The 27,777-nt window shown below is 36.6% G+C and overlaps 2 protein-coding genes across 2 annotated transcripts; one reads left to right on the top strand and one right to left on the bottom strand.

Annotated features, from left to right (window-relative positions):
- Positions 1-50: 50 nt before the first annotated feature.
- Positions 51-4,278, top strand: pno1 (partner of NOB1 homolog). The gene is made up of 7 exons (XM_028468479.1): positions 51-306; positions 1,467-1,613; positions 1,696-1,779; positions 2,569-2,629; positions 2,701-2,818; positions 4,032-4,102; positions 4,179-4,278. The coding sequence occupies exons 1-7, from the start codon at positions 124-126 to the stop codon at positions 4,244-4,246; spliced, it is 732 nt and encodes a 243-aa protein (XP_028324280.1). The 5' UTR covers positions 51-123; the 3' UTR covers positions 4,247-4,278.
- A 26-nt stretch (positions 4,279-4,304) lies between these two features.
- LOC114476663 (calcineurin subunit B type 1) lies at positions 4,305-27,506 on the bottom strand. The gene is made up of 6 exons (XM_028468480.1): positions 27,248-27,506; positions 14,769-14,808; positions 7,017-7,193; positions 6,762-6,821; positions 6,489-6,673; positions 4,305-5,776 (listed from the first exon to the last, which is right to left on the bottom strand). The coding sequence occupies exons 1-6, from the start codon at positions 27,248-27,250 to the stop codon at positions 5,729-5,731; spliced, it is 513 nt and encodes a 170-aa protein (XP_028324281.1). The 5' UTR covers positions 27,251-27,506; the 3' UTR covers positions 4,305-5,728.
- Positions 27,507-27,777: the final 271 nt, after the last annotated feature.

The following is a 27,777-nucleotide window of genomic DNA, read 5'->3' as shown; positions in this document are numbered from 1 at the left end:
CTAATTGATAATATTAGTTAATTGTGTTTTATCCCTACAGTTGTGAGCCACGGGCACCTCGGGTCCTCTTCACACACGTGAGGTAACACACGCGTCTCCGCTTCTCTTCTTGCGCTTTTCGTCATGGACGCTGATAAATCTTCTCCCACGGAGGCTGAAACAGTAGCAGCTACGGACGACTCAGACTCTTTTACCACAGTTAAGTCTAAAAAGACGCAAAAACGGAAACGTGAACCGGATGAAGCAGACATGGACACGACGGTCAAGCGACCGCAGTTTCCACCGATTTCAGGCGATCAACTGCGGGTAAATGACGTGACACGTGTGTGTTATTTGTTTTAATACTTAAAACTACATTTATGTGTGTAATTTGTTTTATTAATGTATAATTAACCACTTTAACTATGAGTGGTTTGTTTACCCCTGAGAGTGAGAGGCCTTTTAAACACACAGGTCTGCGCATGCTCAGAAGTGTGTTACAAATCTACAGGTTAAATTCACAAAATTTCCAAAAGGTGATATGATTATTTGGTTAATGATTGATGTTCTGCATATATTTAGATATTTTTATTGTACAAATGTTCTGACAGTTTTTGCAACAAAGTAAGGATAATTTGTCTGAAATATTTTTGCACAAACGCAGTATTTTTTTATAAGTTTGAATCCTAGAATAAAATATTGTTCTTGAAAATTACAAAAGGTGTAAACAGTCATTTATAGGCATATACTTAATAACAAATGTCAGATTAAACTCCAGCAAATTTCAATCTACAGTCTCTGAAGCAGAAAGATTAGTTAAAGATGAAAAAACACTTCATATCTCACATAAAAATCTAAGAGTGGTTATTATAGAGCAGTGGTTCTCAACCTTTTCAGCCCTAGACCCCCAGAAACGAGCAAAAAAAGTGGTAAAAAGGGTTCAAAGTGTCAATAATGGAACAATTAGTTGAAACTGGTAAATAATGGGCATGACAAATGGTGAATGTGGTTAAATTGGAAAAAACAATCATGAAATATGGTGAAAAAAGTGACAATAATAGGTCAATATATGTGACATTAGGTGGAAAAGTTGTGGAAATAGTTTATAAAAGCTGTAAAAAACTAGAAAGTGGAAAAAATGGGAATAATGTAGCAAGAATGCATTAAAAGAAGCAAAAATATGGCAAGAAAAAGTGATGAAAATGTGTTAAAATATGGCAAGTTTGGTGTAGTTGCAGAAAAATTGTGAAAATAAGCAAAAATGGGCTCAAATTGTTAAAAAATATTCTTAGTTTCTTAAAGGAATCTGGAGACCCCTCCTCGTGTCTCATGAGCGAAAATTAGCAAGTTTTCATTTTCTGATATATTTCTTTTTTTTGTTTTGTTTTTTTTCAATAGTTTCAGATGTTATCAGTCAAATTCAGGTATAAAAAAAAAAATCATTTAAAATGTTTAAAAGATAAAGTGTGTGTGTGTATGTTTTTCAGGGAGCAGAGGAGATGCGTAAAGTGTGTGTCCCCGCCCACAGATACACCCCCCTGAAGGAGAACTGGTTAAAGATTTTTACGCCCATCGTTGAAAACCTTCAGCTCCAAGTTCGCTTCAACCTCAGAACCAGGAACGTGGAGATCAAGGTGAGGCTCGGGGGCCTGTGTGTGGCCGTCCGTGGCTCCGCTGCTGTCCCGTCGTTACCATGACGACCTGTTTGTTTTTCAGACGTGTAAAGACACCCAGGACATCGGCTCACTGACCAAAGCCTCAGACTTTGTCAAAGCTTTTATTTTAGGATTCCAGGTGGAGGTGAGTCCATTAAAGCTCTTATTTTTCTCTAATAAAAAACCAGTTTAGTTGGTTTTTAGTTTCACACCTTGTGTTGGAGCTTTTTTATTCTTTAAAGCAGACGTCATTGTTTCATCTAATGAATTAGTCGTTCACTGTCTAACGTTAATGTTTTAATTACATTTATATTCATTTTCACTGAAACATTGAATTCAAGCGTTTTTCAAACATTTGCTGCATTAACAGAATTTTCCAATAATATTTATTTTTGAGAAATAATAAATATATTAAATATTTAATATAAAATAAATGTTTTTTTTCAATGATTAAAAATAAGAGTGAAACACACTCGGCAACAACAGATGATTTGTCATAAAGTTTAGATTTAATATAAAAGCTAAAGTTGAACAAAAAGGTTAAAAACACTGTTCCTACGTTTCTCAGTATTTATCTATTTTGTGTTTTCTATATTTAAAAATGAAAGATATATTTAAACTAAAGTTAGCATTTAGGTTTAAAACATTGCTCTTACTTTTCTCTGTATTTAATGGTTTGGTTTTGGTTTTGACTTTTTTAAGGGACTGTATTTATGTTGTTTGTCACTGTTGTGGTTGTCAATCTGGGTTCTGGGCCCGCCGTAGATCTGTGAAGTCATTCAAGTTATATTTGTGGATCTTACATTAAACATCTCGTTATGAGCAAATCGAGCACTTTTTCTCTAAGAAAGAAATGAAAATATAGTTTTTACATTCCCGATGAGTCAGCATTTATAAATCTGTTGGTTCTTCTTCTGCGTCCTAAACTCTGCAGGACGCCCTCGCCCTCATCAGGTTAGACGAGCTGTTCCTGGAGAGCTTCGACGTCACCGACGGTAGGACTGACTCAGCTGCTCCTCCCCCTAACATCTGACCCCTCCCCCTGACCTCTGCGTTCGTTTCACAGTGAAACCTCTGAAAGGAGATCATTTATCTCGAGCCATCGGCAGAATCGCAGGAAAGGGCGGGAAAACCAAGTTCACCATCGAGAACGTCACCAAGACTCGGATCGTCCTCGCAGACACGTGAGAAACGATTTAGAATAAAATGTTCATTATTTTTATTCATTTTAACTTAAAACTTCACGTTTGTTACGCGTAAAAGCTTACGATTGTTGGTTTTGTTTCCTCATCTTTCCATAATCAGACTCACTATAGACTTAAACTGACTAGCTACACATGCTAAAGCTAACGTGCTAAAAAAACATGCATGTGAGGCTTTAATCAGCGTCACAATGGAATTCACACTTGGTTTTGTTTTAAAATCTATTTCTGGAAGTGAGTTCTGTATTTCTGCGATGATGGTCGATTAAACCAGAGGCAGAAACAGATTTAACATAGATTTGTTCTTTACTCTGTAAATATCTCACAACGACTAATTCTCTATTTATCAACGACAAAACCATGATTTGTTCTTTTAGTTGACATTTACTGTGTTTTTTTTTTTTTGGGTCATTTTGTCGTCATTTCCTGTATTTGTGTTTCTGTTTTGTGCGTTTTTGTTGTTTTTGTGCCGTTGTTTTGACGTTCCCAGGTCTGCTGTAGTCATTTAAATATACTAATTAGGACAACTTGTCTGTTAATCATTTTTCTAAAAAAGTAAATAATGGATCCTTGAAAATGTAAAAATTGATTGATAATCATCAATAATAAAATCACAATTAATCACATTTCTTTTTAAAAACAGACTTTATACAAGTGTTTTTATATCTGAGTCCAGCTGTGAGGAAAGTACGACGCGTCTCATTCGTTAATATTTCAGGAGCTTTAAAAAAAAAAAAAAAGTTCCAAAATAATATTTGCATGATTTATTAATGTGTTTTTAATGACGATATGGAGAAATAATATGGACGTTTTCCACTGTTCAAAGATAAACGGACATTAAATCGTCTGATTAATTATATTTACAGTAAAATGTTTTCACGGTGTGTGAACAAAATTAGATTTTATTTCATATTTGGCTGACGTTTGCTTTCTGATTATTAAAACATGAGGTGTTTTCTTCAACCACCAGATGGCGCTGTATTGATTAGGATTAACAAAGCCTCAGGTTCTGCAGCAGTAAAATGTTCCTGATACAAACGAGCAACTCTTTTCACAGGGGGCGGGGCCACATGACCAACATTAGAATAATGACCAACCAGAGCATTAACTGTTGTGTATTACATTGAGTGTGTTTAGTTTAAATTGTTATTGTGTGAAGAAGTTTTTCATTTCCAGTTCTAACATTTGTTCACAGAAAAGTTCACATCCTCGGTTCTTTCCAGAACATTAAAATGGCTCGGACGGCGATCTGTAACCTGATTTTAGGTAAGAAGCTCCACCCCCTTTGGGACAGGGATGATGTCACTTATTTTTTTTAATCACATGTTCTGTCTCCTTACAGGAAGCCCACCTTCTAAAGTGTACGGTAACATCCGGGTGGTGGCGAGCAGAGCAGCCGAGAGATTCTGATTGGTCCAAAAATAAAGAACATTTATTACCCAGTGATGACTCATCATTCTGCTGCAGCTACTTTCAACATTTCAAAGTTTATTTAAATTGTTTTTCATACAGTATCAAGTTTCCAACAGTCCCACAGCATAAGATGCAGCATGCAGAAAAAGGAAAATAAAGTTTCTCAAACTCGTTTTTTTTTATTTTATTTTTTTAGGTTTTTGTCCCCACACAAACTAAAACGAACCCAAAACCCCCTCGCAGAAAAAAAAAGTAGCACTTACAAACTAAAGCGCGATCTGAACTATACAGAGAACAGAGCCAGAGCTGCATTCAACAAATACTTTATATACAAAAGAAAGAAAACAAAAAAAAACAGAATAAAAGCATCCAATTCTTCCCCTTTAAGCTGAGTTCAGTGTGTGGCAGTTTGACACGGATCAGAAACCCGAGTTAAATACAAAAAACGTACATGTAGTTCATTTATTTGGATTACCGCTCAGAGTATGTGTACATTTACCAAAGTTTGGCAACATCCATATTTTGTATACCGTTTAAAACTCTTAAATATATTAACATCACCATCCATGTGTAAACAAGAGGATTAGTTCAAAAAAAAGAAAAAGTTGATCTTTACATGCACATCAAATAAAAAATAAAAATATACTTCCATGTCATGCAAGCACAGGGAGGCCCAAGCCGTGCAGAGCTTTGGGAGGAGGAGCCACAACAACGGGTTCACGTCTCCGCCCCACTTTTTAACCCACCAATCAAACCACACCAGGAGCCGGAAGCATCTTTTAACCTGGAAATTAGCAACAATTTTAGCTCGTTTAGCTAATGGTGCCGGATTGGGATGGAAACCAAAGAAGAAGAAAGAAGCCAACTTTTGAAATGTACACGTCGGAAAAACTACACACACGCAAACGCACACACACACAAAATCTCCAACGCAGTCGAGTTGAAATTTTTTTGGAAAGTCAAATGTTTTCTTGGCATTTTTCACTTTTTTTTCCTCGACAACGATAAAAAAACAAACTAAAGCGTTGAATGTTAGCGTGAGATGAGATGTGATGATGTAATAATGACTGGTTAGTGGATATGTTCAGGTTGGCACTTCATACCCGTCACACACACACACACACTTCTTTATAAAAGACAGAAATAAATATCAAAAACAAAAAAAAGAACAAACAGTGATGGATGAAATATGAACAAAGCCAACCAGTCTGCGTCTTTAGCTCCGCCCCCTTCCCCTGACGGACGTCCTTCAGTCTCAGAGTGCTACGACCGAGCAATAACACTTCAAAGTTGGCTTCACGAGGCCTGTGGTTTTCAAACGCGGCGAGGAGGGCGTGGCTTAATGGACAGAGAGAGAGTGAGAATACTTCCTGTAGAGAGAGAGAGCTTTGCCGGACGTCTGGAGCTGATCTTTCAGAGATGGTGAACGCGAGTGTTGAGGACAAAAGGGGAGGAGTCAGCAGCAGGAGGAGCACACGCTCACACGTCTACCACCATCTTTTTGTGTATATCCAGACCTCCGACCACCTACACACACACACACAGATAAAAAGTTAAAGATTAAATGAGTCCGTCTCCAATCTTTGTAAATGTATCACATCAACTCGTCCTGTATCGTCATATCTCATTTCTTGCTGCTACTGATCTTAATCTTGTTTTATCTCATTTCATTTTTTCCTATTGTTTAATCTCATCCTGTCTTTTTTCTTCCGTTTCATCTCATGTTATCTCGTCTCGTCTAGAAATCGACCGATGTGGGTTGCGTAGGGTCGATAGCGATTTTTTTTCCCATCAGCCTTTTTTATTGAGTCGATACTACTTTTGCTCCATCAATTTACATCATAAAAATTAGACAATGATGCTACAAGTCTGAATTATTTAAAAAAAGAACATTTCTTGAAATGAACAAAGGTGAGGTAGAACGACATCAAGTAAAAATATTTAACAAATAATAAAATAGGTGATGTAGAACAAGAACAAATAAAAAATAGAGAAATATTATGAAAAAACAGTTTGTCCTGGTCCTGAAAATAGCTTTGGATCTTATGTTTTCCTCATCTCGTCTCATGGAATCACAGAAACACTAAATCTTTATCTTATGAGAATAAAACCACTCCCTGATCCACATCCTTTGACTTCTTTGAGAGTTGTGGGTTTGTTAAAACGTTCTAATACAGAGCGGATGTGCCCCCAACCCACGTGCTCCAAAGGGGGCGTGGCCTCCTCCTCAGATACTCACTGCACAGAACTCTTCGAAGGATATCCTGCCGTCTCCGTCCTTGTCTGCGTTGATGATGGTTTTGTCCACGATCTGCTGCAGCTGCGTGTCCTTCAGGTTGTTTCCCACCATCATCTTCAGCACCTGGAAAAGCTCCCCGTTGGAGATGTAGCCATCTTTGTCCATGTCGTAGATCCTGAACGCGACTGAGATGAAAAGGAAAGAAAGATAAAAACGTCAGTCATGTGACCCCAGCGGCGGTTTGAAATAACACTGGGAGGGGGCGGGGCTTACACCGGAGCTTCTGCTCTTTGTCTCCTTTCACGCTGAACTGTGACACGCCCTCGATGAACTCTGTGGAGAAACAAACATTCATTATTATACTTTTAGTTTCTCTGTATGTGTTTGTTCTTAAAGTGAAAGTTTATTTTCTTCATTTTCATCCAAAAGAAACTTTTTTATTTTTTTTTTTTTTACACATGTAATGTCTGGCACTGATTTGTGTATCGACTCACTGTTAAGTGTGTGTGTGTGTGTGTGTTAGCAGACCTTTAAAGTCCACCTCTCCGTTGCCGTCCGTGTCAAAGATGTCGATGACCCGTTGGACAAGCGGATTCTGCTGCAGCTCAGGCAGAGACATGAACTCCTCCACGCTCAGAGAGCCTGAATTATCCAAGTCCAGCTTCTTAAACCTCTTCCCTAACCGCTTAATCTCATCAGCATCGACTGCACACACACACAGAGACACACACACAGAGACACACACACCTGGTTTCACATCACAGTCCAACATTAAAACATTGAATCCTCAAAGTTTGTCTCAGAAATGTTTTCAGTGAGATTTTAACATTTGTGTAAAAATAACACTTTTATTTTGAAAGGGACTGAATGAAAATACCTATTGTGTTTTATCAGTTTAGTTTATCATAACTAAATAACTCAGTTGTATTCATATCTACTTTGTTTTTCAGTAATCTCATTATTTTTCATGTAGTTTCCTATTTTATTTATTTATTTACGTTTTACACAACCCTTTTGTCTTTATTTTTATTAAATATTTTGTATTCATTCATTTTTATCTACTAAGTTTATTTATTATTATTAATGCATTGACCTATTACCATTCTATATTTCACTTATTTATGCATTTATTCAATGTTTGTTTTTTTAAAATTATTTATCAATGCATGTATTATTATTAGTTTATTTTATTTATATATTTATTTTATTGGCCGTTGTATTAAAAGAGTCAAATGATTAGTGCTGTCTAGAGATTAAAAAACATTGTGTGATTAATTAATCATGCTCTGTAATTAATGAATCTAATTAATGTCTTTAAATAAAAACAGCTGAGAAACACCCTCAACTTCAGGTGTTTTTAATGAAATTACATTAGATCAAAACATTGATGTATAACAAAGTGATTTTATAAAGTCATTTATTGTTGTAGGTATAATATTTACATTCCTCTGTATGTGACAATAGTCCTGAGGGATAAAATACACGTGAAATAACGTCATATATGGTGCTATAAGTTCACATCATCAACACTTTTCTGACACTGAACTTGTTGCGTTTTCTCTCCTTCAAATAATAATATTTATCCAGTGAGTTTGTTCACGGCGTGCTAGCAGCATGTAGCAGTTAGCGCTGTCCGAGTGTCTGCGCTAGCTGTCCACGCTAGCCGCTACATGTTTAGCATTGTGATGCTAGTGAAGGCTCCACAGCTCTGGTGATGCCATATTTCACACACAACTCAGCATTCTCCCGTCTTCTACTGCAGCCTGTGCGTCAGTATTATGGTATACTGGGAACTCTTAAAATAAGAAAGGTTCCCCACCGTTTGGAATGCTAAAAAAAAAAAAAACGAGATTAACGGCGTGAATTTTTCCTGCAATTAATTAATTGCAATTAACGAAAAGTGACAGCCCTAAAAATGATCATCACTCCCAGTCAGTAACTGTGTCAGCTCCAAGTGACATCACAGAGGTCATGATGACATCACAGAGGTCAGAGCATTTGTTGTAATGTTAAATGAAGTCTCACACTCACAGCCTTTGTGGTTTCCTTTTCCTGCCATCCAAACAGCTCCAGCTCTCCCACTGCTCCCAGTAACAGCTCCGTCATCTAATCCAGCAGTTACTGTATAAGCTCTTTCTATTGGTCACATGACCAAAGCCACCAACCACAAGCCACCACCTCACCTGCTTTAATCCGATTTCCTGACTGATATCAGCTTCATATTAATATTCACACACTGCATACAGACCATAACAGAGAGAGAGAAACCAGTAAAACCAGTACAGCTTCACCATCATCATCTAACCCAGTGGTTCTCAACCTTTTTGGGTTTGACCCCCATTGTACCTGAAGGTGGTTCTATGAATCTGTGATAACCACATTTATTTATTCATCTGAATAATATCCACTGTTATCCAGGAACGTTTATTATTATTATTATTATTATTACAGTCATTTTAAAGATGGAAATCCTGGTTTTAATCACAAAATAAAATGGATTCAAAGTGACCAAAAATGGTGGAAAAGGTGGTGAAATAAAGATTGTAAAAACCACAGAAATTGGTTAAAAGTTGCAGATTAGAGTGGACAGTTACGTAGTTAAACAATTAGTTTAAACTGGCAAATAAAATAATGGACATTACAAATGGTTAATGTGGTTAAATTGGCAAAAAAATTAAGCATGAAAGTGGAAAAAATGTGCAGAAAAGGCATTAAAATGTGATGGAAAAGTATCAGAAATGGGAGTAATGTAATATGAAAATAGGTTAAAATATGGTGAGTTTGGTGTCGTTGTAGAAAAAGGGGAAAATTAAGCAAAAAATGGGCTCATATAGTTAGAAAATATTCTGTTTCTTGAAGGTCAGCCAGCCCTGCTACGTGCTAAGCTAACCAAACATGTGGTCTATGGTTTGAAGTTCCTTCCTAGTCTCAGAGGAAGAAGAATATTTATCATCTCGTACACAACGTGTTTAGGAGGAATATGAAACAGACGCTGCAGAGACCCTCAGAAAAAACCCCTAAAATTAAACAAAAACACAGTTTCTGTTCCCTCAACTGGAAAAATGACAAGAATTAAAACTAGAGCTCAATACTTCGTCCAATCAGTGGGTGATTCTAGAGTAAAGGGGGTGGGGCATGATCTTAAATGAGCCAATCAGAAGTAATCTCTGTGTGAAAATATAAAACGTATCCATATCTGTTAAATAAAGAAGTGGAGGCATCAAGAATAAATGATTTTATGACTAAAACTAATGTAAATGCTTATAAGAATAAAAGTAAGGCTACATTTTCTGACAAAAAACAAACAATGAGATACAAACTTCCTGATATTTGTCAGTGTTGAGGATGATGATGATGTAATGATGAAGTTTCATAGTTTAGTGTCACAGTAGCTCCTCACGATGCTACGCTAATGAGCCGCTCAGAGCCAGAGTCGCTCTAACTGTGACATGATTATGATAATACACACACACACACACTGTTACCTAGCAACTGGAGCGACGCACACACGCACACGCACGCGTAGATTAGAAACAATGGCGCACCAGGTGTGTGCAGAGACACATTCATATGTAACATGCACTGAATCCTATTTAAATATGGTGAGCAACGAGCTAACGACACGCTAACCATGCTAACATCCAATCACAGGGAACACTAAACAAACCTAAAGCCAACCAATCACTGTCCTGCTTTTCTGGTGAATAAAACTTAAGAAATCCCATAAAAATACAGGGTTTTTAAGAATCAGAAATATAACTTCAAACATTTTGATTTCTGATACTGGATTCCCACAATGCAATGCGCACAACAAAAACCATGTTTAAATCTTGTAAGCAACAATTTAAACTTTTTAAGTTTAGTTTTTCATGATGAATACCTTTAATTTATGGATCCATGAGGCCTTTACCATGTCTATGTTAATTATTATTATTATTATTATTACCCAAAGCAGCTTTAAGACAGGAAAGAACAAAGGATTTGTGTGTTTTTGGAGACACTTTTTGTTATTTTTCTGCTGTAGTCATAGTTTTTTCAGTTTTTGTATTAGTTAATTTGTTATTTTTGTCTTTTCAATGTTTTCATAGTTTGTCGTTTTGTGTCTTCTTTTGTATGTTGTGTTTTAATATTATTTATTTTAATTATGTGCAGTGGCTGTTTCATATTCCTTCCCTAAATGCTGCCATTTGTTTGGTATCTTCAAATTTAACATGAAATGATTGAGTTTGTTTGTAGAATAGATTTAGTTCCTGGTTTCTTACATTTAAAAACACAATAAATAATAGTCTACACTGAATTATTTTCATTTTAATCGAATCAAACATTTTGGGATTGATTTGAAAATAAAATAAAAGCTTATTAACAATGTTTCAAATCAATCCAAATCAAACAACTGGTTTTTGACGACATCCCACTAACAAAAGTGATTATTTTTGCTGATATCTGTATTCTTTAGTCGTCCTGATGTTACAGGGACAGATATATATACTGTATATCTGAGCGCACACAGGCTGGGTAAACATGAGAAGGCTACATGCACGGCTCTGTAATTACATGAGTCGGACACATGACACGCCGTGCATTAGCATCATTCAGGGTCACAGATAGGTTGGAGAATCTATACCAACGTGACAAAGGCAGAAGAACAAGGTTCTGTACTCACCTTTAACGCTCAGTTCTAGTTATTGTTCTCTATATGCTGCTGAGCTCTCATTTATTAGTTATTATTGTAATGTTCTGACCTCAAATGGCAGCAGCGCACACTCACAAAAGAAAATGAGACCAAAATAGGCCTGTCTGTTATAAATACGTGCAATTCTGACCATATGCCCATTCCAAATCTGTAGCTACATGTAGCGGCTCGAGTAGTGAAAATAAAATGTGTTTTTAATGTGTTGGTTCACATTATTATGACTGTATTCTAATGTGAAAAGGCTCTGGTACGAAGATGAACTGGCTCCTACAATCCCACAGCGTGATTCTCTGGTTAGAGGTCATTAAAGGTTTCACAAATGATGTTTTGGGATCATATCATACATCTTTATGAGGTTTTTCCTGCTAAACTGGAGGCTAATGGTTAGCAGTGTGGCTAACGTTACCCTCGCAACATAATCTATAGTCCGTAAAGTATCAAAACAGGGAGAGATGAGGAAACGAAAAGAAAAAGGAAAAGTGTAACGTGACCTGAAAATGGATAAAACCTTGAACGGAATTTGGAAAATTTGGAAAGTAAAAATCGGAGGCCCTGAGGTAGGTTACCTGATGGTGTATTAGATGAACTGGTGAAGAGTTTATCTGGTGACACGTCACAGCAGAAGCATCGACAATCACACATATCACTCTTGCGTTTTGCATTAAACGCAGCACAGCTAACGATTGGAGGTAATTAAAGGTTTCATAAATAATGTCACGTTTCCATTTGATTTTTCACTTTAAACAGCTAGCTGAGAGGTTAGCAGTGCGGCTAACATCAATGTAAAAATGTAATCACGCGTGATTCTCTGAATCTCATTTATCATGTTTGGTACGATTTCAGGAAGTTTAATAGAATGGATAAATAAGAAACTCAATTTATGAAGTAAAAGTATGAGAACGTTACAAAGGAGCTACTTAAGTAGAGTAACTCATTTTAATTTGTTACTAATAAGAGACTGCTCACTGCCCAGTGTGTGTGTGTGTGTGCTGTGCATTAGGCTGATTGCTGCAGCCGCTCTGCTGATGTGTGTATTTATAGCCGTGTCATCATCAGAAAACCCCCGACTCGGCCCAGCGCCCCCTGGCCCCCGCCCTCAGGGAAACCCCTAGCAACAGCGGGGTGGTTATTTTGAGCTGCGGTGCTCTGGGGCTCACCCTATCTAAAGGGCGAGGGTGTGTGTGTGTGTGTGTGTGTCACAAACTGTCCAAACGTAGAGCTACAGCCACACACAGCATCGTAGAACCAGAGCTAGCTTAAAGCTAAGTCAGGGTTAGCATCTGAGTCAAAGACCAAAGTCTGAGCTCATTTCTTCTTCTGCTGTGTAAAAAACTGATGAGCCAGACAGCTGCAGTGTCAGTGTGGGGAATGTGGGGGGGGGGGGGGGGGGGGGGGGTGTATAGGAGTGAGGACAGTCCACAGAAACCAACAGAATGGGTTGGATGTCCTCCTGACTCCTAACATCTCTTATTTAATCATCTGAAACTAAAACAACTGAAGCAGTATCACAAAAAAAGTTCATTGTGATAATTTAAAACAGGAGCAACGATTAGAGGTGAAAAACGACAGAACCAAAGGGACGATTCATTGAAGAAAGAAAACGTATTTCCTTTGTGGACGCATCGTTGGCAGAAATAATATAGCCAAGATGTAAATATCTATATATAGGGAGGGGGGGTGGGTGATTCAGGGTCGTGTATTGTCCAAAGATGGACTAATCCAAGGCGGCGGATGCCTGAGACGTCTGGCAGGCCAACGCCAACGCCCTACATGTGCTGGAATCTGAGCAACACGGAGTCAAACCGGGTTAATATTTACATTTATTAATATTATTTAATGTAGTTACTATTAACGTTTGGTAATTCATTATTTATATTTTTTACATCATTATATTAACTTTAATTTGATTAATCGTTTTTATTCACGTCTTAGTTTAGCGTCTAATGTTAATATTTTATTTTGTAAAATGTGTTGTTTGGTTATTCATTAATAATATTTTTTACATTCTAATATATATTTTTGTGAGGATAAGGATTTAATGTGAGTGACAATAGCTTTTATTCATCACATTTTTGTATCATATTTACCTGTTTATATTTGTTATGTTTAATTTGGTTAAATTATTTGTTTTGTTCTTCATTATTTTTTCTAATTGTTTTAATGTTAAGTAAGAATTTTCTGAGCTGCTTGTTTGGTTCACACAAACACATTTAAAACACATCAGGTAACAGCTTGGCCTTCATTATTTTTAGTGTTAATCAGAAACCAGTCACCAGATAACATGATCACTAATCTATCCCTAACACCAACTCAACTCAAGCAGCGTGATTCAAGTAAAAAAAAAAAGAAAACACTCAGTTTATCTTAAGTTCGGGCTGATAATGTATTGAGATTTTTATCCAACACAATATAGTGAAAGACAATGGTGTATCGTGTAAACTGGAGGTCAGACTAAATGGTGACCCGGCCCCTGCAGTGCAGCCAGTCTTTACGCTCAAAGCATCCAAACATCTGCACAGAGAGAGAGACGCAGAAGAAGAAGAAGAAGACTGTGCCTTCCTCAGATGTGCTGCTGACACATCATCAGGTAAGAACATGACTCAGATCTTCATCTCTCCTCCTCCTCCTCCTCCTCCTCCACAGCTCAGGAGCCAAAAGATGTCCGACAGGCAGACATCTTGTTCACAGCACTCACACTAAGCTCTGAATAAAGGATTCTTCTCACTCACAATAATACAAAATGCATTAAGAAGAAAAGAAATCCTAAATTATGGAATATAAACTTCAATATTAATGTAATCTATGTGCTCAACATGTGGGTCGAGACCCATCACAGGCCTGTTTTCAGTGACTAATAATCTAAATCTGCGCTTTTATGTAAACGGCCTGTTTGTTATGTAATAAAGTTATATTCAATGAGCCTATTTTTGAATGATATGGTTTAAAGCAGTGATTCTCAACAGCTGGTTAAAAAAAAATGTTAAACTTTGTCTCTCATGATGGACTGGTCTTTTATTTTGAAAGACACTTTTCTTTTGACAGGCATGCTGTGAAATGCACATAGGAACATCTATAGATTTATGTTTTAAAAAAGATAACATATGTGTGTTTTCAACAGATATTTTTGAGAAACAAAATTTGGTTGATTTAGAAAAAAAAGTAGGTCGTGATTGAATGGTTTAACAAATGATAGATTACGACCAACGCTCAGCATTTATTCCCACAGTTCACAATCTGAGAGTATCAGTGTTGGATTAGATTAGATCATCCTTTATTTTATCCCACAGTGGGGAAATTCACACGCTACAGCAGCCAAAGACACAAAGAGCAAGTAAACAACAAAGCTAAATAAATACAAATACAGAAAGGACAAATTAAGGCAAAAATAAAATAAATAATAGATATATAAACATAAATAAGCGGTAAGTGGGGTTTTACAATGAAGACAGAGTAATATAGCACATAGTAAGGCTGTGGATGAACATTATTATTTACAGATAATAAAAAAACTTCAGGCTATGCTAATGTTATACATTCTTATGACTGATGGGAGGAATGACCTGCGGTAGCGTCGCTTTGATACTTACAGTGTGAGCACATCTCCAGGGGGTAGCTAGCTTCATTTCCCTAAAGAGAAGAAACAAACTTTAGCTTCAAATCACAACAGAAAAAAAAACACAAAACTCACTGCATGTTGATTAAAAACAAAGAACATATACACCTTACATACACAATCCAATATACATTTTTCATTTTAACAACTAAAAAAAAACCCTTTCATTGTGACTGATAATCATTGCATAAAGGTACGCAACCTGCATTTGTTACTACAGCTGCATCTAACAATTATTTTAATCTTCAATTAACTGGTCAATAAATTAATCGATGAATCAGATTCTTTTTTTTTTTAAACAGTTTATCTATAGACGGATTTCAAAGTTGACAAACATGAAACACGTGACTGACGTGCGCGCGCAGAAACCATGTTGTTTACATATGTGATGCTTGAAAAATAACAATGAATGAACAGCTGTTAAGGCTCATAAATAGTTTATAGTATGTAGAAAGCTTATTTAAGGAAACTCACTTTAAATACAGGTGAACGATTGAGGGACCCATGCAGTGGTTATCTGATGTGTGCTCCTGGACATTTATACATATCTGATAGAAAAACAGTGTATAAACCAAAGAAAACCTAAAAGTATTAAGTATCCAGATGTTTATAACTACTTGTTATGGACGGCTGCTGTACTCCTGTTATCAAAGGTTTGAGTGTATTTCCACGTATTCTGATCAGTTTCTCTACATGAAGTGTCCTCCTCACTGTCCCACGTCTGCATATCAGTCCATTTACAGCTTTTTATGGTCATTTTTACTGGATCCAGACTGAGATAACGCTATATCCGCTCCCCGTGCACCATCGCCTCACGTAACGTGGTTATTTGGACACTTTATACTGTTCATTTCTATCATAAACTGGCTGATTTTTACTTTATCCAGAATGTTTCAGCAATCGCTCTCTCCGTGTGTGTGTGTGTGTGTGTGTGTGTGTGTGTGGGAACTTTTTTCTGCTTGTGACTCCATTTTAATATCGACCCCTGAGACTTTATATTGTTTATACTGTGTTACATATACTTTAGTGCACAAAGAGACAATATGTGCCAGCTCAGATATTTTTATACTAAATTTCATTTTAACTAGATTTATTTTTGAGAAAGTAAAAGTATAATTACAGTTGTCTGAGATTGTTTATGGAGTTTTCATTTGAAAAAGAATAAACAAATAAATACAATTTTAATTAGTCATTTATTTCATTATTACGAAACATTTCAAGTGACCCCAGCGTTAAAAGTTAAAAATAGAGGTAAATCTGTCCTGACGATAATGTATTTTTATTTTTCTGTTCACATAATTACCTTTAATATAAGGATTTATTGTTCTAAATTTAAATATTTAATGTTATTTAGGATCCCTTTCTTATTATTTTAAATAGCATTTTATATTATAGTTTGGTGACCAGCTTACATACACAGATTACAGTCTATAATCATCATTCTCTATGGTCAGCTTCAGACATTACAGTTGTATAGTTCACTTGTAAATGACTAAAACTAGTTTGCTTCTCTACAAAGTAGCTGAAAAGGATCAGACTGTTGATGAGATGTTGATCAGGACATCTTTGGTTCATCTTGAAATGAATAAACTAGAGGATGAAACCAAAAACCTGCTCCTGAGGAGATGTGGACCAAATGGTGGTGCTTATGTCACGTGCTAGCTTAGCGCTCTGTGTAGCCTCAGGCTTACCTCACGGTGCGGAGGTATTTTAAGAGCAGCGAGGAGAAAGAGGTGACACGGGATTAGCCGCTACAGCGTCTTAGCATTTGACACCGTGTGAGCAGAGCCAACATGGACGCCGTGGAGGCCTGAGTGTCTGTTTGAAGACACCGCACTGGTGTCTTATAGTGACTCAGCAATGGATCATTGATCCCCGTGAGGAGGAAAGGCCTTAAACAGCTGCACACCACTGTCTGCAACGCCTGATCATTTAGGAATCTTCCATTTCATCCATCTAAAGCCACATTGGATCAAAATAATTATTATATCTGATCTGAGGGTCACATGACCAACATTTAGACTAATAATAAATAAAGGGACTTTTTTGTTGTTTTGTATATTTTTCTCTCATTTTGAGTTTTCTTTTACTGTAAATTTTTGTTGTTGTTTTCAGTGCTTTTGGAATAAAAGTGTTTTTTGGAATCTTTGTGTATTTTTGTTGTTTCTGTGTGTTTTAAGTGTCGTTTGTGTATTTTATTTGTTGTCTAGTGTGTTTTTGAGGTCCTTTTGAGTGTTTTTGGAATAATTTCGCGTATTTTTGTTGTTTCAGTTTTGTCATTTTGTGTTGTCATTTATGTGTATTTTTCTGTCTTTTTGCCATTTTGCATTTGCTTTGGGGGGCCGCACACAATTAGACGAGGACTGAATGTGGGCCCCTGAGCCACCTGTTGGCCACGTCTGGTCTACATCATAAAACCTCCCATAAAGATTGATCTTCATTTGACGAGTTGCAGACTAATGATATAACAATAATAATCAGTAATAATAATTGAGTTATAGATTGAATAGAGCAGTAAAGTAATGATGTTAATGATCAGCAGTGCAATGATCTACACACATGGATAGTGATACTGAGGAGGGGACTGGATCCCATCTTTGACCTGTGCTGCCTTCAGGGTCTCTGCAGGTTAATGGATTTAGTGCAAAGCAGATTACAGGTTTACGTCCTGCTGCAGGTTATGTCTGTGTTCTGTTAGTTAGCATCACAGTTCATCACAAACTGCTCACCACGCTAACATGTACTCTATGCCTAAGAATGGGCAAAATGTCTGTTAACAACAACAGACTGAAAAAACACAATTCACAATCCAGAACAAAAAAAATACACATATTTTTCGTCGTCTTTCTCTTTTTAAAATCAGGTCCCAACATGACACGGAAATGCCTCACATGCATGCTATTGTTTTGGGATGATATCACACATTTACACTATTTTTCACCAGAAAACATATGATTTGAATGTGTAGAAAATTAGACAAAAAGGTCAAATTCTGCCCATAATTGTGTTCAAAATCTCTCGCCACATGTTATAGTTCCATCATATTATCCTGTGACTGAAAATGAATGCAGAACTTAAGTGCAGAGTGTGTTTTAATGTGTTAGCTGATGGTGTATTAGCTGAACTGGTGATCAGTTTACCTTAAGACAATTGTGAGAGAAACAAACGGTTTCACAAATTATGTTATGAGACCATGTCACACATTTCCAATGGATTATTTCCTTAGCATTGTGGCTAACGTCCCCCTCTGGCGACATATTTTTGTGTGATTATAGCGTAAATCGCCTGAAGCATCTAAAATGTAAAGTTAATAACAGTAGTTGACTATTAACCCTATTTTGGTAGGATTTAAGGAAGTTTAAGAGCAGTAAAGTACCTAAACAGGGAAAGACAATAAAATGAAAAAGTTTAAAGTGACATGAAAATAGTAAACCCTGAAACATAATTTGGAATTTTTTAATCTGAGGCCCTAAACAAGTTTTTTTCTTCTTGAAAACATGCAACATCAAGGTTTCTGTTTTCTTGAGTTGTTTTGCTTGTTTTAGCGCATCGTTTTACGTGTTTTCCCCTAAGTCCTTTTAAATGTTTTCTCTGAGGTGTTTTAAATGTTTTTCTGGAGTCGTTTTGTGTGTATTTCTGGAGATGTTTTAATTGTTTTATCTGAGGCGTTTTGCACAATTTTCTAGAGTCGTTTTGCATTTTTTTTCTAGAGTCTTTTTGCATTTTTCCTGAATCATTATGCATGTTTTTCCGAGTCGATTTGTGTATTTTTGCGGAAGTATCTATTTGGAGAAGTTTAAAGTGACGTGAAAATGATTAATCCTGGAATGAAATTTGGGAAATTTTGAATCAGAGAATAAATATATAGTAATTTTTTTCTTCTAAACATGGAACAATGGTCTGAGGTTTCTCTGAATCGTATGTTGTCGAGCGTCTTTCTACCCAAACGAAAAGAGGAAATTATTCCAAGAGAACGGAGGGAGAAATAAAGCGAGGTCTTAGGCTCATCAATAATGTATGTTACACTCAGAATCAATTAGGCCTGAGCACACAAAGCATGTTGTGCATAATGAAGAGTGGGATATCATCAGGAGCCAGGCTATGGTCGACCCAAAAACACGCTAATTATAGAGCTGCAGAACCTAGATCTAGATCCAGATCTAGAGTGAAGGACAGGAGATTAGCTCTACTTTAACTCTTTGATTTCACACACACTCAAGAGTCACACATTGACACACACTCTCTCATGGAGGAGTAAATAATTACCAACTGTAGCAGGTAATTAATGCAGTTTTCTGACTAATGACATAGAGATGTGATGTATTACAGCTTACAGACACGCTGCACGCACACACACACACACACTTTGAAAATCATTGATTCTACACAACGACTTACACACATTTCAAAGTCTTGAGCCATTGCAGACGATTGGAAGAACCAATCCCACGTTTGGTTAGCCAAGCACGTAGCAACGCTGGCTACGTGGGTCAAATGGGAAAGGGGCGGTGCTATTTTATCAGGTCACTTTAAAAATGCTTTGTGATTTTCAATGATTTATTTTAAATATGTTTTTTTTGTCATAAGTCATTTGTCATTTTTTGTAAATAAGTCTTTTTCATGTTTTATTAGAGTTCTTTTATGTATTTTGAGTCATTTTGAAGTCCTTTTACAGATTTGTCAGTATTTTTGTACTTTTTTGAGTCTTTTTGTGGATATATTTTGGGAGCATCACAAAACTAGGCCTTAATCCACCCGTTTGCCATGTCTGTGATTAGGGATGTCCTAATACAGGTTTTTAAAATTCTGATATGATACCAATATTGCAGCCTTGCATATTGGCCGATATGATATCACGAATCATACATACTTTTATTACTTATTTTGTAGAGTGGAATATCTGGCTTGATCAAGTGATGTTATTCAAACAGAGAACAAGAAAAACTGACCCATTTATTATTAACCAATTGGTTACATACATTTTAACCTTCAACATAATATCTACAGTATTCTATAGGGGTGTCCCGATCCGACATTGATATCGGAGACTTTAGATGCAGTCCGATAAAATCCAATAATCGTTTTCTGGCTGATATCAATATCGGATCGTGATATGAATTCTTTAATACAAACATGTTTTATTTTTGTGTGTAGGAAGCCCAACAATAAAAAATGGACAACATAACTAAAGTCATACATTCATAATCATCAACTCTCTCTCTCCAGCTTTGTCTTTCCTCCTAAATCTTGTGTGATTTCAGACTAAGTGTTAATACAGGGTTTTTCTGTACTTTAGTAGATTTAAAAGTCAAGTGTAAATATGAAAATAATGAGTCAATCTGAGCTGCCTGAAGTCTCCCACAGTGCTAATCCTCTCAGCCTTTTCTATCCTCGTCTTGGCTTCGTCTACAAAGCTTTCTGACCGCTCTTATTGAGTTCTATAAAGCAACAATTAAAAACCTACCCGTGTGCTGTTAAAGCTCTCAACTGTGTTTCCAAAGTGTTTTAGCTTTTAGCTAGAGATTAGCAGGGTTAGCATTAGAAACCCTTGACCGGGAACTCAACGATTGCTGTGGCACAAACTCCACTGCAGCGTGTATAAAGTAGTTTGGTTCATGACCGAAAGAACAAGATCACGGGTACAAGCGACTGAAATGAGTTTCCTCCGTAGGGTGGCTGGGCTCTCCCTTCGAGATAGGGTGAGAAGATCAGTCATCTGGGAGGGGCTTAGAGAAGATCTGCTGCTCCTCCGCATTGAGAAGAGCCATATCAGGTGGCTCGGGCACCAGGGCACGCTGGAGGGACTATGTCTCTCGGCTGGCCTGGGAACACCTCAGGATCCCCCGGAGGAGCTGAAAGAAGTGGCCGGGGAGAAGGAAGTCTGGGATTCCCTGCTAGGGATGCTGCCCCTGTGACCCGGCAACAGATAAGAGAAGGAGGATGATGGATGGAATACAAGGAACACAAAGATTCATCTTCAAGTTTCTTTCTCCTTTCTCATATTCCTTCCAAACATGAATGATTTGGTTCATGTCTGTACATTTAGGAACAGATCTATTCTCTATATGTCTGTATCAAAGAACAGGAAAAGCTCATAACTAAGCACTGTTTTTAGGGATGCACTGAATATTCGGTAACCGAATATATTCGGCCAAATATTGCAAAAAAAAAATCCACATTCGGCCTTCAGTTTAGTGAGTTAAAAGCAAGGCCGAATAGTAGCGTATGACACAATCAAACAACGTGCAGTGATTTTGAGTCGGAAAAATGTGTGACCATTGCTGCAGAAGCTCCTCCTTTCTGCACACAAACACAACCAGACTCTCTCCTTTACGCTCTCCGTCGTCCGTCACCTCGTAAAAGTTGTATTTACATATATGGTAATAAAGTATAATATATATTCTATTTTAAACGGTAGTGTTGTTTTAGCTGTTAGATAGTTGGAGAGGGAGGAGCTCACATTCTAGGAGGCGTGTAAGGTGACGTCATCTGCCAACGTGGGTAAATCCAACTGTTCCGTTTAAAGCTGACTTTATATAAAATGTGTAAAAACAAGAGAGGAAACAGAAGTTTTTACACTTTGTTCCTCTGAATGAGGCTAAATGATGTTTATCACTGTAGCTAAACCATTAGAAAGTCAATTATTCATCATACCTCCACTTTAATGCACTTTAGTTTTTTTAATGCATGTTTTGTTTTATTTAAAGGACTAATAAAAATGAAAAACTTTGTTGTGCATTTTTTGAAAAGCAAAGGCTACTGGAATATTTAAAAAATGTCAGAATATTCAATAAACATTTACTTTCTTTAAAAAACATGTTAAAAATGTACTCTAGGCTATTTATGCACTATTAAAAAAAATAGTGAAAAACTTAACCGCATTCAATATTTGGCCAAACGTTTATTCGGCTTCGACCACAAATTTTCATTTCGGTGTTTTAGTTTTGTTTGACTCAGGTTGTTGTTGTTGCTGCTAAATGTCTACATTTAAAGAAAACAAATGAGGAAATGCTGTGTCGTGTTGACGTTGCAGATAAAGGTCTGATTGCAGCCCTGAAAACAAACATGTTTGTGGGAAACTCTTCAATCTGTCATAGATCGTTCAGCCACACCCTTCTGAGCAAACTAAACACTAACCTTTGACCTTTGAGCATTAGCAAACCATCTCTTACACACATTCCTTTACAACAGGGAACAGCACAGCAACACTATAGGTTCAAGCAGGTGGGATGAGGACCCCATTTGGGGTGGTGAGACAATGGGAGGGGTTCGCGAGATGCCTTCAAGAAACTAGGAATAATGTTTTTGAACAATTTACCCTTTTTCAAACTTGTTAAATTTAGCCTATTTTCATCACTTTTTCTTGTCATATTTTTGCTCTTTTTAATGCATTTTTGCTGCATTACTCCCGTTTCTGACACTTCTCATCACACTGAAATGCCTTTTCTGAAAATGTTTCCACTTTCTAGACACCGTCACTTTTAACCTCTTTTCACCATATTTCATGATTATTTTTGCCAATTTAATCCACATTAACGATTTTTCACGTCCATTATTTGCCAGTTTAAACTAATTGCTCCAATATTGACACTTTGAACCATTTTTACGACTTTTTCTGTCTGTTTTTATCCACTCTAATTTGCAACTTTTAAACAATTTCTGTGGTTTTTAAAATCCCATTTCATCTCCTTTTTGGTGACTTTTAACCCATTTTATTTCTGATTTAAATACAGATTTACATCTTTAAGATAACAATATACTATTGAGCAAATAACAATAAAAAAAAACTTCCTGCCACTTCTCCATCAAATTTCAATGCCTATTCTTATAAACCCTTCCCACCACTTTTTCACCTAATGTCACATATGTTGACCTATTATTGTCACTTTTAACATCTTTTCACTACCTTTTATGTTTATTTTTGCCAACATAACCACATTCATGATTTTTAATGCTCATATTTTGCTAGTTTAAAGTAATTTTTCCTACATTTTGAAATGTGCAACTTTTAACCAATTTCTGTGTTTTTTAAAATCCCATTTCACCACCTTTTCTACCATTTCTGGTCACTTTGAACCCATTTCATTTGTGATTAAAACAAGGATTTCCATCTTTAAGATGACTATAATAATAATAATAATAATAATAAACATTCCTGGATAACAGTGGATATTATTCGGAGGAATAAATAAATGTGGTTATCACAGATTCATAAAACAATGGACCATCATTTGGGGGTCCCTGGTTTTTGGGGGTCTGAGAACCAGTGTGTTACAGACAGTGTTGGTCTTGAATCATTAAAGTCACTGCAGTAGTTGGGCCTGTGCAGTGGGAATAAATCCAGATTGAGTGGGCCGATTGGAAGTGGATCATCACATTAACCACAGCTCCGTCCTTATGTGGGTGGCGCTTGATTGCTCCGCAGCATATGGTCCCTTTAGCATTATGGTATCATTCCACTGCATGCTTAAGCAGGAGTGCACCCCCCCCCCCTCCCCCGACCTCGCCTGCAGCAGAGGAAAAGGCCTCTGTCGGCATTTATGTGAAGCTTCACTGTTGGAGGGAAACCCGTGAAAAAACACTTCCTCATTCCCCGAGCATTATGTGAGCATTAACACTCACTTTTACTTTCTTTGATGCTCGACTATCGGTGCATTAGCATTTCATCCCCATGCTAATTGTTGGGTGTCCTTAGTGTCAGATTAAAACATTTTCACATGCAATAGCTAAGATTTACAATAATATATTTATATTGAAATGAGTTACTGAGTTTGTGAAGAAAAGCTGTTTACATTGAGAGCAGTTGTTTGCATTTTGAAGACAAATTTTGGCTTAAAACCTTAAAAGCACAAGTTTAAATCAAAGCCCTTATTTCTCATGCACTGACATGTTTATTGAGTATATAAATATTGAATCTAAATGTAAAATATTAAATCTAAATGTAAAATGATAAAACTAAATGTATGTTGAATCTAAGTCTTTTGAAGGCAAATTGTTGCTTAAACACTAGACTTAAAAGCACAAGTTTAAATCATATCCTTTTTTCACTCACTGTTCAATATTATTGTGGCTGATCTCAGCACAAAAATCCACCATTATGAATGTTTTTCATTCAATTTTGTGCACAAATCAATTTACCTACGTATACCTATAGAATGGTGATTGTTGAATACTAGTGATGGACCAATACATCGGTCGGCCAACATTATCGGCCTATTTTTGAGTTGTCTACGTGTATCGGCATCGGCCGATGCGGGCTGCTGCGTTCGCCGACCTGCATTTTTACTTGTTCTACATCACCTGTTTTTAATATTTGTTGAATATTTTTTACTTGTCGTTCTACATCACCTTTGTTCATTTCAATAAATGTTCCTTTTTTAAAAATTGAGACTCGTACCATTTGTTATCATCGTTGTATAATTTTTATGATGGAAATCGAGGGAGCAAAAGTAATATCGGCTCAAAATATAGACCCCAAAAAATCGGCAGTTTGTACGGTATCAGCATCGGCCCTTAAGAATCCATATCGGTCGATCTCTAATGAATACACATTTAATGCATTTTGGAGGCAAATTTTCCTTTAATACGCAACTTAAAAGCATATTTTTAAATGACAAACGCTCGTTTTCCTCATGCGGTCTGTTGACTTTCTGATTGTTGTGCATTACAAGCCTCAATAGATGCGACTTTCGGTCAGAAATCTACCATAACTATGCACGTTTTGACATTTTTGTGTACATATGCAAACATTACAAAAACATTGTTTAAAAGTGAAAACCTGGGACATGAATTAAATTGTAGAGATTTTAAAAGGAGATAGTGAATGTTAGAGTATTTAGATTAAATCCCATTTCAGGGTGTACTACTCATTTATGTTTTATCAGCTTTCCTAATTCAATGTAAATACTCTGACACAAAAAGCATCCCACATTTTTTATTTGATGATTCAGAATTGGAAACAGCACAGTTAAATTTCACTAGATCCTGTGAGATTTTGTAGCATATTTTATGCATTAAATGAACAGTCAGTTTGTTTACATCTTCTAAACACTTATACACCTCCGGTTTTCTGTTGTCATTTTAAATGAGCAGAAAAAGCAGAACTAACTTCCTTAAAAGGAAAATGTAACTTTAGTCTTTATTAAATGTATTTAAAATCAGCCTTTTATTGGATTAGATTCATTTGCCGTGACTTAATCTCGCTTTATTTCAGCGTAACGAGCATTAAGAGTTGCTCACACATCCTTAAGAAACACACAGAGTAAGGAGGGTCACATGTTCTGTAAAACTTTAGTGAGAAATAAATCAAAGGAGTTTTTTTTTTTTTTTTGTCCCAATGGAATATTTTGTGAAATAACTGGCTCGTTGCTTCACTGCATGTGGGACCATTTAAAACCAGAGCTTTCAATACAAATCCCAGTTTAGCTCCAGTCATTAGAAAATATCAATGACTAATATTTACTGGAAAATGGATTTGTTGATTTTGTGCAAAAACTACTCGTTCCATGACTCTTATTCAGTCAGGACAAAATAGGACTTTTTGTTTTTAATCACATTCGTGCAACAATAAATTGGAATTTTTTAATATATTTTTTCTTTCAACAAAATTTTAACGATTTGGGGCAGTAATTAAAAAGCAAAAAATTAGGAATTTCACCTAAAAATAGGCACCAAAAATAAATAAAAACTGTACAATTGTGCTTTGGGAAGATTACAAGTACTTTCTATTTATTTTTATTATCTTACATAGTCTGCTGATGCCCTTCAAAATAAAAGCCCAACACGTTTTCATTATTTGGTATGATTAAATGCTTGAGAGCCACGGGTTGAGAAATTCTGATTTAATTTTCAAAAGGTCGGATTAATCTTTCACATGAAAACACGACAGCGATGAATGTTAAACCAAGACAAAGCATTAGATAAGACAAGTGTTTCCCTTAGAAGATCTATTTATAACTATTAGAATTATTAATTTGATCAGAAATACTTTTAGTAAACGTATCAACGGTAAGGATAGATTTTGTTCTAGTGTTTCTGAGGTGGAATTACCTTTTTGCAGATCTGCGTTCATTGAAAAATATATCAATATCTTAGTCATTTTTGTGTTAAATCATCTTTTTAATTTGGGTTGCAAAAAGGCAGAAATTTCCGGTAAATTTCGACAGGTACTTCAGTGCGGGAATATTCAAAAATATAAACTTTTCATTTGAATTGTTTACTGGAATTTACTGGAAATTGGGCTTAACTTTGAATTGATTCTGGTATTTGTTAGATGATACTAAAATATATTTTTCCAACTATATTTAACATCCCCGCTAAGGGGCCGTCCTTAAATTTTAAAATGTTCCCAATAATTCCCATGGGAAGTTTTCAACTCTATTTGAAATGTGTTTTTAAAATTGTATTATTTTAAGTGGATGCTAATATTTATTTTTGGTTATGACGGTGTTTGAAAATTACTCCAAATTTCTGGTTGACGCCAAAAAATAATATTCCCAAAAATTCTGCAGTTTACACATATATATATATATATAAAGAGAGAGAGAGATTCTAGAGCTGGAGATTCAAGATGGGATTTCTGTTTTGGTGATATATAAAATTACCATATCGCCTATATTGATACATATTATTTATGGCTTATTTTGAATTAAAATACTCAGACGTTCCCCTAAACAAACTACACAACAGAACTCACTCACACGTGCTGTCCCTTAGAGGAGAAAATGACTAAAGTGACACATTATGCAGCTGTTTGCATCAGCAAATTTAACCCTGAATTGTCTTTCAAGTCAAACGTCATGAAATAAAATGATCAAGATTCATATTGTATATTGACAGTTTGAGGAAAAAGATTGAGATATGAATTTGCGTACATATCGCCCAGCCCTAGTAGATACCCAGGGTTTTTTTTCTGATTTGTCTTCATTAGCAAAATTTACATACTATTTATCACTGTGGGCGACTTGTCTTTCTAAAAGTATGCCTTAATTTAAGAATGACTACAACATTTCAATGTAAATGGAGTCACTTTTGATGGCGTTTGTGAAAAATTTGATTGACAGCACATCCTAACCTGTGACAGAAAGCTTTGCTGTAAGCTGTCAGGCTGCTAATAAATAAAGCTAATACAGTGTTATTACACAGTGTTCCTAATGTTGTGGCTGGCCTGTGTGTGTGTATATATATGTGTGAGTGCGGCCTGCAGTGAAACGCTGTAAATAGACACATAATGACAGCGTCAGGAAGGATTCACGGTTAATGCTAACACTGCAGCACAAAGCCCCAGACGTTACCCGGCAAACAGGTGACTTTTTTCGGTCACTTTTCACAGGCAACACCGCGGCTTTGAAGCCGCACCGCAGGATGTGGGCCAGCGGCGGTCTGAACGCCACTTTAAGTCGACGCATCGGAGCCAAGGCCCGTGTTTACCGGGCTGAAAATGGAGCTGCTTACCATGTTGCAGGTCGTGCGGTGAAATCCAGGCGACGAGAAGGGAAGAGCGAAGCTTCGACAGCGGGAGAGGTAGGAAAGCACGCCCGAAATGTGGCGAGAGACCGGGGGATAAAAGTCGAGAGACGATCCGATGGCTTTCACTGCAGTGGAGCTGGGAGGAGGCTCGCTTCGACCAGCAGGCGGTGGCGAAGGGGCGGGGACGTGGGGCGGAGGGGGGAAGTGCAGCAGTACTGTACATCCGGGTCCTCCGGTTATAATTATCCACTGCTTCCAATTGCAATAGCAATAGCGTGTGTGTGTGTGTGTGTGTACACCCTCTACTGGTGATAGGGGGAACTGCACCATGTTTCAGAAGCTGCTAATGTTTTCTATTGTAAAGTTGCGCATGCTAAACTAAACAGTAACTTTTTGCAACATTTAGCAACAAAACACGTTCAAATAACGAAGGTGAATTTTTTTATAAATATTACTTTTGACCAGATTTACAGCATTATTTGTGAAATGTGTGATATTTTTCTCTCGTACAAATA

The sequence above is a fragment of the Gouania willdenowi genome, chromosome 15 (genome assembly GCF_900634775.1).
Source record: "Gouania willdenowi chromosome 15, fGouWil2.1, whole genome shotgun sequence".
Taxonomy (NCBI): Eukaryota; Metazoa; Chordata; class Actinopteri; order Blenniiformes; family Gobiesocidae; genus Gouania; species Gouania willdenowi.
This window is presented reverse-complemented; position numbering and strand designations above follow the sequence as displayed.